The sequence below is a fragment of the Pterocles gutturalis genome, unplaced genomic scaffold (genome assembly GCF_000699245.1).
Source record: "Pterocles gutturalis isolate BGI_N339 unplaced genomic scaffold, ASM69924v1 scaffold3580, whole genome shotgun sequence".
Taxonomy (NCBI): domain Eukaryota; kingdom Metazoa; phylum Chordata; class Aves; order Pterocliformes; family Pteroclidae; genus Pterocles; species Pterocles gutturalis.
Window position 1 is genome coordinate 14,526 of NW_010145585.1, and position 11,230 is coordinate 25,755.

The following is an 11,230-nucleotide window of genomic DNA, read 5'->3' on the forward strand; positions in this document are numbered from 1 at the left end:
GGACATTGGTGAAAATTGCTTTGTTTTTAGGAAAGTTGGAATAGATCAGTAGTGGGTTCTTGCAGTCTAGTGAAGTCATCTTTGCTTAACCCAGCACCACATAGAGAATTACAATACAAATGAGTAGTAAATATTTGTTTCAGGAATCGTTTCAAGAGCTTCACTTGCAGTTAAAGGAAAATAACAACCATCTTGGGAATTGCTATTTCAATTTCCCAGTTTTTTGATACAGTGAAGTGGTCAGAATTTTACACTGTGTAACTTTTATCTGTTGAGGTGTGGTTTTGTGGCAATAAAGAGAGTTGATGTTTGATTTAACATCTGGAAACTGAGTCTCTTGATACTCCCCAAAGTCCAGAATTCAATGGTCTTCTCATATATAACATCTTTCTTGGAAGTCTCTTTGGGAAGTACCAGAGGTTTTCGGAGGTTTTGACCAAAATCTGCACATCCTGGAGCCATCACATGGGCACATCTTTCTTTTATTGCTACATGCTGCAGAAGTCCGCAGAGGCTGCAAATGGAATTGAGTGGTTTTTAATGTTTAAAGCTTTGTAACACGAAGTGAGAAATGGTCCTTTTGGCAAAGGATTTCCAGATGATGTAAGTGTAACATCAGAGGCAAAGGTGGGGAGTGTTAATATCCCCTCGGTTCTGGGGGGAATTGCAGCAAGAAGGCAGTAAGGAACTGTGCAGTTTAAGCACTTTGTGGCACTCCCAGGACCTGGAAAGCAAGTACTGCTGTTGCCTTGTTTCATATTTCATCATACATTTTCCTCCCCCTCTGCTAACAATTAATATCCTGTCCACTTAATTACTTTTTTTTATGTATTCGACAGGCTAGTGGGGAGAGAGTGAATTTGATTATCTCTAGACCCCTGAAGTCACAGACGGTCAGCATTATCCGAGACACCGGGACTCACAACAGCAACCCACACCAACACCAGTCCCAGCAGCTGTTCCACAGCAGGCCCAACTCACATAAGGTTGGTGTTTCTCCGTCTAAGAGGTATAAATACCATATTACTCATGATGGTCTAGGTATGTAGCAAGTCAAGACTGGAAGAAAGGGTTATATCTAATTTTTTACCTAATTAAAAAAAAAAAAAAAAGACAATGACTTCCACTTCCAAGTACTCAAGTCCTGCATCATATCTGGAGTGAGAACAAAAGATACACCACAGCTTTTCAATATTTCTTTTATTTGCTGACTGCAGCAAAAGAAGCAAGTTCTCTGAGCTCATGCAGCTGGAGTTGTTAGACCTTGTCTAAGACAGCAGCTCATGTGTTACTGCTGCATGGGAGAGCTGTCATTTGAGAACATTATGTTTTTGTTGCTGCTGTGCTGGCTGCAACCAGAAAGGACAGGAGATGTGGTGCACACCGTCCAGCATATAAAGAGCATGTTGCAGACATGTGTCATCTCCTCCATGAGCCAGCAGTGCTGCCTGCAGGACTGCTGAGTTCTGCAGGGTCAAGCAGGGAGGGAAAGGCAGAATGAAGAGACTTCCTTGAAGCTAGTGTCAAATTATATGGAACACCTACAGAAATAAACCCTGTGCTTGAGATGTTCTAGTAGTTAGAAAAAGACAACTTCTCACTTTTGAGAAGTTAATTTTGTGAAATAATTGTCATGTTGACCATGTCAACCAAGCCACCTTTCCTCCTGTCCACTGTTGGCATCACTGTTTAACATCATACTTCTGTTGGAAGGATTTACATGTGTTGAGAGTGCTTTCTTTTCATAGTTTGGGTAATTTCAGAAAAGAACAAGTGAGGTTCTAGGAAGCTTGTTTTCCTCCTGAGGGACAAAAATGAGGCTCCTGAATAGTTAGTGGGCACTAGTGCTTGCCACAACGTTAGGCCATATCAACACAATTATTACAGCTCGTGTGTATCAGAGCTTGAACTCACTTTCCATCTGCCAGCATTGGTTGTGTTCATATTGCAGTCCCAAAGTTGATCTGTTGACTGAGCTGATTTCCTTCACATATCAATACTATCCGTGGGCCCTTTCAAAGTGGGAAGTCTCATGTTAACCACAAGTGGACATTTCCCATGTTTCATACAATTTATCTTTGCCTCTCTCTCGTTAACCTACAGCTGGCATAGAAGTCTTGTGGCTTAAAATATATTTATATAATTGCATGGCACCAGCCAGTTAGTCCTAAAGCCTGAAGACTTAAGGAGCTTTCTTTATAAGCTATGGTATGTATACATGCAGCTATATACATGATTAACATGAATCTGCGAGAAGCAGAGTCAGTCAGAAGGAACATTTGGCACTGGAAGTTGAAGAAAGCAGTGTTGCCATTTTCCAAGAGAAGGCAGGGGAATAAATAAGTATTTGTAGTTGGACAAATCTTCCAGGTTATTTCTTCTGTTATTTTAGATTTGTTGCAAGTATTCTGTTAATTTAAGATGCCACTGCAAGTGTATGTGCAGTGGTTTGAATGTGTCACTAAATATCCTGAAGAGGAAGGGCTTCAGCAAATAAAATATACCTTGATTCAGGTTTAGATCCTTTTGATGGGGCAAAACTAAATACAAGCTAAACTTTATCATTTGGGTGTTAGAAAATTAAATACAGGATCTCTTCTTTCTTCATGTTCGGGACTTTGTTGTAGTCATTAGGGAGACTGCACAAGGCTCCCATTACGAGCCTTATCACATTGATACTTTGTGCTCTGAGAGATTCAAACATACCAGCTGCAAAAGAAAACATGACGTATAAGGGCTTTAAATAATCTCTCTTTGTCATAATGAAAACATGTTTTCACTTCTTAGGAGCTTCTTTGTAGTTCTGGGCCATATTCTACTGACAAATGGGGTAATGCTGGTGTTCACCAAGACATTAAAAGATTTGCTTCTGTTTTGTGTCCAGTCTTTTGACCATATGGTTTTGTAGTGCAGTCCTAAAATTTAGCCTATTCCAGCATAGGATGCTCAGAAAAACTGGAGTGAGATTCCCAAGATGGGCCTTTATAAACTTTCTGTGTGTTATTTAAGTGTCTACACGAGTGGCTTCTTTTTTGCTTTGTTTTTTTTTGTTTGGTTTGGTTTGGTTTGGTTTTTTTCTGACCTGGAGGAAATCCAGCCAAAGCCGATTTGCACTACTTAGTCCTTTTAAACCATTCTGTTAAAGTGCCAAAGTATAGCTTTGGGGTGTGTTTAGTTGTGTTTTGTTCTGGTTTGTTTTGGTTTTGTTTTTTTGGGGTTTTTTTTAGTTTTAAAAATGTTATTCTTGTCAAACAGGATCTCTCCCAGTGTGTTACATGCCAAGAAAAGCACATTACTGTGAAAAAAGAGCCACATGAATCTCTGGGAATGACAGTGGCAGGAGGCAGAGGCAGCAAAAGTGGCGAACTGCCCATCTTCGTGACAAGTGTACAGCCCCACGGGTGTTTGGCAAGAGACGGCAGGATTAAACGAGGTGGGGCTCGGCTTCCCTGGTGGCACGGGTGGCCTCGCATTGCTTTTTTATGACTACATTCTCTGGAGTCAGGTGGTGTCAAAAAGTCTCTTCTCAGATGTAGGGAAGTGCTGCTGGATGCTTTTCTTCATGTTTCAGTAATGGAAATAAAGTATTTAGTATTGCACTTCCACCTTTTCTAGGAAAGGGATGTTTAAAGAATGATAGCAGGGGAAGCAGATAAGAGCAGGAAATGTCTGGTTAAATTCTTTAAAGCTGACTGTGATCCCTTGAGCTGAGGGTCCAGTGTGATGCTTTGTACTGTAGTGCACGCATCCTGTGTTTGTGTTTAATTTGGTGGGCTGGGCCCCATCTCTGTCTGAGGAATCTCTGCTCTGCAGTGTAATATCCGAACAGCAGAGATGCTCTGATGACAGGACACAGCTCACCCATTCTGAGTTTATCCCCAAAGCTGCGTTAGTGTTGACCCTGGTTCCTGAATGCTTTCTTAACCCTTTGGGAGAGGTTGGGTTTGCTGGTCTTCAGGGGTGCTACATGTTCCTTGGCTGCGCAGAAGGGAACCGGGAGGTGGAGGTTAGGCTCGGTGTGGGTGAGGCAGCCCTGCCTGATCCATAGCAAAGCATTTGATGATTAGAACATACTGGGCCATACGTGAAACAAAGACTGCCTGTGGGATCTCCGGGATTCAGAGTTCACAGAATTACAGATTGTTTTAGGAAAGAAATTTAGGGAAAAAAACTTCACAGTTTCCAAATTTAAAAAGAACAGTGTGGGAGCATCTTTATATGCTTCTGAAAGAGGGAGATTTACACCCACATACCAACGGGTATGCTTTCTTTTTCTGTACTACTATGAAAAACACACTTGGTAGAAGAATCGCAATTGCTCTTTCGTTGTGTAACATTAAAGTAGCCGCAGCAGCAACAAAAGTGATTTAAAGTTAAGCTGCACCTCAGCTTTAGCTTTCCATAGGAGGAAAAGGCTTTTAAAAAATGAGTCTCATTGCAAATGTAACCCAGGTGTTCGCGGTTTTGCTTTGTTTTTTCTGGCTTTCAACAGTAAGTGAGACATAATGTGAAAGAGGAGACTGTCACTGCTTGGACAATAAATAACATTCTTGTTTTAATTCTGAGGCTTTTTAAAAATATTCCAAAATAAAATAAAAATTGTGTCTTTTTTTTTTGAGTGGCTTTGACTCTTTCCAGATTATCTTTATAGAGATGCTCTTTCTTTCTTCTAATGGACTGATTTGTGTACCAGCCTTTCCAGTAGTTTTTGAATTCCATTTTTGTTCTCCTGAGTAACAAGTTAGAAAAAGCAGAAGACCTAAAACACTGTGGAGCCTCACTTATCTACAAGAGTTTATTACTTCATGGTGCCTGTACTGTTTCTTCCATCGTTCTTCCTTCCTTTTTAAAGTTAGGGTGGACTTGAGAGCCACCACTGGAAACGATTATGTAGTGGCATCTGCAATAGCAGTTGCAGCCAAGATGGTGAGGGGCTTAGGTAATTTCTGTCTTGGATTTTCAGGGCGATATTCCATCGAAGCTGCAGCATTTGACATGTTATGTGGAAATAAATTATACTGATCCAGCTTAATAGTCCAGTACATTAATGTTTCAAACCAGCAGTATAAGGCTTCAGAGCTATTCACATTCCCAGGCTGTCAGTTCAGACTGTCTCAGCTCCAAATAATACAGTATTAAATTAAATGGCAGAGGTGCTGTCAACAGGAACAGCTCTGACAGACTGATGTGTTCTCACTTGTGCCTTTCAACAGGTGATGTGCTGCTGAACATCAATGGCATCGATTTGACCAACCTAAGTCACAGCGAGGCAGTGGCCATGCTGAAAGCTAGTGCTGCCTCTTCAGTGGTTGCCCTGAAAGCCCTGGAAGTCCAGATTGTAGAAGAACAGCCCCAGGCTAATGAAGAACAGTTGAGTACCATCAGTGAAAATGAATACGATGCCAGTTGGTCACCATCCTGGGTCATGTGGCTGGGACTTCCAAGGTACAGACTTAATTGATAAAGTAATTAGTTACCTGTTTTAAGCTAAGTCGAAGAAAGATACAAAAGCAGAGACCTTATTAGCTGCAGCACATCGGCCGTTGTTTCTGCCTGATGGACCATCTTGGCTATATTCGGTTGGCAGTGTGCTTAGGAAGAGGTCTGCGAACAGGAGCACTGGTTCCTTAGGGAACTGGAAGATGAATAGAATTGGGTTACCTTCACAAACTGTAGTAACTACCCATGTGGATTTTTCTCTTTGAACACAAGTCATATTTTCTATTTTTTAACCACATTGTAACTTCCAGTAGAATATCTAAAACCAGAGAGGTTATTAATAAAAACACAAAGTATTTATCCACGTCTCTGCTAATCTGCTACCTAAATTTATGAAGCCAAATATACAGCTTCAGAATATTGGATCAGATTTGCCATTCTCACAAACTTTCTTCCATGTGTATGAACCCGTAGTTAAAAATCCTTGTGTATTTTTTTCAAGAACCCACTACCATCTCTGCCAAATGCAAAAACTCATCAAGATTTGCAGCAAGCTCCCTCCCCTTGACTAATCTGCAGTCTGCTGGACATCGTCATGTTTCATTTGTACTCTTCTGGTTTTCACTCTCTTGTGGCTAAAGCTATAGGCTCATTCTGGTATTGCTTGCTATCAAGAGCTCCCACTACAATGAATACTGTTGTTAACTTTAGTCAGGGCATGCAGATCAATTCCTCTCCTTCTGATAGAGTTACTGGGCTCAGGTCTATAGATTAAGCATAAAACCATCACAAGAACCAGGTGTATTGGTAGCAGAATTGCAGTTGCAAGTACCAGAACCATGCATTGGCCCTTCAAAGATCTCACACTTTTTCATTTAATTTTCCAAGTTTTACTGTCAATTAATTTCTCTTCCATTCAAGTATTAATGAGTTACCTAATCTCAATAAGCAGCTCTCAGTTTTGCTAAATGTACTTGCTTTCCATGCTTTAGCAGTAGTTTGTTGCTTATATGCTACAGATGCCCATGCATGGCTCTTAAAGTTACACTGTGCATTGTGTTGCTGTTCTTTAAAGGAGTGTTGTACATCAGTAAAGAGCTTAACACCCTTTTTACCCACAAGTTAATTTCTATGTTCTCTTATTTTTTTTTTTTTAAATTATTCTCTACTTCATTGGCAAGAATTAATTTTTACGGGGGAAGGTAACATACACCAGTACAGTTAGTGAAGCATGATCTGGATTATTTACATTCTGAGTAATAAAATGATTAATCATTTATATTTTCACTACTGATGATGCATCAGTTCAGAGGTAGAGAAGATGATGCATGGATTTTTAGATCTTTGCTTAAAGTAGAAAAAGCGTAAACTGTCTGGGGGTGGAAGAAAAATGCATTGCATTTTTGACTTGCAAACTAAACACATTGGTTATCTCTTTTCCACCCACATTCTTGCCACCTGTGAAATCCCTTAAATGCCATCCTATTACTGTTAGTTTACAGAATTAACTGTGTTTAAATAATTACTCTAGCACTGCATTATTTCTTCTAAAAAACTTTTCTGTCTCAAGATTGTGGGGGTTTTTTTTGTAATCGTTTTGAATATTGCAAAATTACTCTGCTTGGGAACAGAAGTCTAATCACCATCCCTCCCCTTCTCTTCCACACTTATCACAGTGGTAATGATGAGACAGCAGGTGTTGTGCCTACTATAAAAATATCTCTATATGGTGTACATGGCTTTTTCTCTTGCTATCTTGTGCTTCCATTCCACAGCTGCCTACATAGCTGCCATGACGTAGTACTGCGACGCAGCAACTTGGGGAGCTGGGGTTTCAGCATTGTCGGTGGCTACGAGGAGAACCACACGAACCAGCCTTTCTTCATTAAAACAATTGTTCTTGGAACTCCTGCATATTTTGATGGAAGATTAAAGTAAGCTAAAATAACAGTAATAATAATAATAATCATCACCATAATCATCAACACTTAAATAGTTACGTGCTGGTGCAACTAATTGCTTCATGAAATATGCTGTAGCATCTTGTGCTGGGGCGGGTCATGCAGCCCAGCAGTGCTTTGCCTCCCTGATGAGTGATGCAGGGAAGTACGGGGTGTTTCTGACGGGGAAAGGGCATCTGTCAGAGGTAGTACTTGTGCTGGTGCCTCTGCCATCTCCTGTCCTCCTCCCCAGCTGCAGTGCTGGTGTCACTTGCTGTCTCTGTCTCCCTGTTGAACTCTTCCTTAGGTCAAGAGACGTTGCAGAATGTATATGTGCAGAACTGGCTAATTCCTAATGGTTTTGTCTTCCTAGCGAACAGCTAAAAATTAGAACTTACTTCTGTAAAGTGGGGAAAACTGCTTTATCCTTTCATATAGCCTTCTGAAGCCACCCCTGGAAACTCTGGTACTGATTGATGTGTGCTGCTGCTTTAATGGAAAGGCAAGAAAGTAGATGAAAAAGATCTCTGGAAAGATCATTAAGGAACCAAGTCCCCATGCGAGTGCCCTGAGAGTCATTAGTTGGCAGGAAAGACACTGATAAATGAGGCAGGTTCAGTGGAGGCCCCTGAGATGGTGGGAGCTGGAGCACTTGGCCTGAAGGAGAGGGTTTCAGGGGCAGCTAACAGCCCCTTCCAGTACCTACAAGGACTTTGTCAAGGAGACAGAGCCCGAGCTTTTCACAGTGGTCCAGGGTGAGAGGACAAGAGACAATGGGCACAAGTTGAACAAAAGAGGTTGAGGCTGGTTTTAAGGAGAATCTATTTCCCCATGAGAATGGTCAGGCAGTGGCACAAGTTGTGTGGTCTCTGCCCTTGGAGGTTCTGAGACGTTACTGGTAAAGCCCCAAGAGACCTGGTCAGATCTCACAGCTGACCTTCCTTTGAGGAGGAGGTGGGACTGGAGACCTCCTGAGGTCCCTTCTGACCTTATTCTACTTACATGTTATGTTTGGGTGCAACCCTCAGGTCTAATATCCATAAACTATGTGTAGGATTAGTTCAGAACTAGGACTTACAATTCCTATTAAAGGTTCTCTGGTTCATAAACTAATTTGTTATGTGAATGTGGAAGTAAAGAATATGCAACTTGAAGTTTTATGGCATGATTTTTACATGTAGATTTACTTACAAAGTAACTTAAGAAAAAATGTACTTATGCTTAGAGTCTTGCCAGTAATTGATTTTTCAGTTCAATGACTAAATAAATAAATGCAAAAATAGCTTGGTTAAACACAAAATTGCAGGGTTTTTTTGCCAACTATGAAACAGTTTGGATTAAATGAAAGATTTCAGTTCAACCCAAAGTAAATAATTTCAGATTGGAGAATTAATAACTAGAAGTCTTCAGACAAATGGAAATTCAAGCATCATTTCTAAGAAGAGGGGAAGAGTGGGTGTGGTCACATTTGCGCCCTATACTCTGTGTTCAAATGTACTGTGTCACTGAGAATATGGACTTAAAAAAGGGCCGTCAACAAGGGGGAGCTCCTTAGAACCTGCACCATGAGTTATCATGGGGCAGGTCTTTTTGAAGCTGTTTGGTTTTGTTTAAATTATCTAAACGTTTTGTTGGGCTAGAGAAGAAGTGAGACAATAACTTCAAAATTCAATAGTTAGGACAGTTTTCTGCCTACGTGATCTGTCTGATGTGATTTTATAGAAGGTGAAATGACTTCAGCAGAATGGCTGGGTGAGTGAGACCCCACTAAATGAACCATAGCATTGTGGTTTGGGTGATGGGGTACCTTGGTTCAGGCAGAGCAGGACTTCTGAATGCACATATGACCGGTGTTGGTCACGCTGGCTCTTCTTCCTCTGCTCTGCCCTGGTGGAGGGCACCAGGAGAGCTCAGGAGAGCATCTCTTTACCATCCATTTTGGTGCCTTCAGTAGTTGGGATGGTCAGTTTCGGGAAGAGTCCTGTTTGATCTCCAGAGTCCTATTTGACTGCTCTGGTGTCGAAACACCAAACACACACTCAAGCCACAGAGAAGAGATGCTTGGAGATGGAGCATGCTCAACATGGGAAGAACTTAGGTGCTTTTTTTGAGGTTTCTCTTGAGCTCATAAAAACTGAAACTTAACCCTTGGAGGTCAGTTTTCTTAAGGCCGGCAGACAGCACCTTCTCAAATTTCTATTCCGTTTCAAAACACAGAGATGCTACAGCTTGGCAGTTGAACCATCTGCTGAGCAATATTTCAAGCCAAATGGTTATATTTGACAAAATTGTAGCCATTGAAAACACAGTTCTTGGTTGGAATGCGGTTGGTAACCATAAGTATCTTTCCTTACATCTCCTACGGTAAAGGCATGGGTGGTGTAAATGTGTTATAATCCACACAAACAAACTGAAATGCTGCTGGCAGGCACATGCCATCTCATTTTCTTCTCTTGACTCCATTTGATCTTTCCAGGTCTCTCTTCTCATGTTTCCTTACAAGTCAGCTCTTAATGCAGAACTATCTTTGTATTAGAATTGAAATCTAGTGATTTGGGAATTTCCCAGATGATTTTCAGCAGTGAAACAGACTTAAAATTGCACCCCTTTGGGTTTTTTAGCTACAACCTGACACAAACCTATCACCTCAGCAATGGAGTGCTCTTTGTTGTTATGTACTAGTTACTGCAAAAAAATAGTCATCACATCTTTTTTTTTCTCTCCTGTGTTTTCAGGTGTGGTGATATGATTGTTGCTGTAAACGGACTATCAACGGTTGGAATGAGCCATTCTGCACTTGTTCCCATGCTGAAGGAGCAGAGGAACAAAGTAACTTTAACCGTGATTTGCTGGCCTGGAAGCCTCATATAGATTTGGGAATCACTTTGGTTCAAGCAGCTTCTTTTTTTAGATAGTTGGCATAAAAATCTCCTTTATCTTTTTTTCCTTATTGATACAGCTGATTATAAGCAGGGCCAAAACTGCTGTATTTTCTTTTTTACGGGTGTCTCAGACTTGCTCCATGTATCTCTCCATCCTGAAATAGCCATTTCTGTTTGCTGTATCCATGGCTGATGCAAATGCAAATATACACGAGCTCACAGAGAGATGTGGCTGTTGTTGAGCTTTCCGTGTCAGGCTTGTAGAGTCAGCAGAAGAACTTAGCGGTTCTTTGGGTTTCTCTGCACAGTCCTCAAGTTATATGTGGTATATAAATTGTAATAGCCATGTGCCCATTCTTCCCTGCCAAGAGAACGTGTGTCAGTACTGCAGTGACACATCTCTATCTGCTGCTATGAATCAAAATCTGTTTCCAAAGGTATGTCTCGTCTCTTCATTTTGTAAGCCTTTCCATTTTTGAGTCAACATTTGAGACTGATTCAAGAAATCCATCTTACTCATCAGAAATTACTTGGTCCCCCAAATTTTTCTTGCAGGGCATCTGTGTTCATAGAAAAGTAGGACAAAAGCCTGATATTACTGGAATTTTTATAAAGTGCAATAATTGGACTCTTTGTTAAGCAGCTTTAATATATTACAGAGTTTGTATCCTATAATGACAAGAAATATGGAAGTAATTACTGTTGCAATGCTGGCAAGAATACACATGCCCGAGGTCGCCCTTGAGTGAATGGCTTGGAGTATTAGACTTGACTTTACAAGTGAACGTTTTGCTATGTCAGAGAATTTTGATGAACATTTTTACAAAGATCATTTTTACTGTTTTTTATTGTAGTTGTCAGCTCTCTTTATTCACGTGTGGAAATAATACTTTGACTTATACTTTATAAATGAGAGAATTACTTCCAGGAAAAAAAGCATGCTGTTAAGAAACCATATGTTATGGTTTA

General features: G+C 40.7%; 1 protein-coding gene across 1 annotated transcript in view; it reads left to right on the top strand.

Annotated features, from left to right (window-relative positions):
• Positions 1-10,482, top strand: part of LNX2 (ligand of numb-protein X 2) — a 19,097-nt gene extending 8,615 nt beyond the window's left edge. The window contains exons 6-10 of the mRNA XM_010085415.1: positions 840-986; positions 3,256-3,433; positions 5,214-5,445; positions 7,215-7,373; positions 10,115-10,482. Coding sequence (XP_010083717.1) covers positions 840-986; positions 3,256-3,433; positions 5,214-5,445; positions 7,215-7,373; positions 10,115-10,250 — 852 coding nt within the window. The 3' untranslated portion in view covers positions 10,251-10,482. The remainder of the gene's footprint in view (positions 1-839; positions 987-3,255; positions 3,434-5,213; positions 5,446-7,214; positions 7,374-10,114) is intronic.
• Positions 10,483-11,230: the final 748 nt, after the last annotated feature.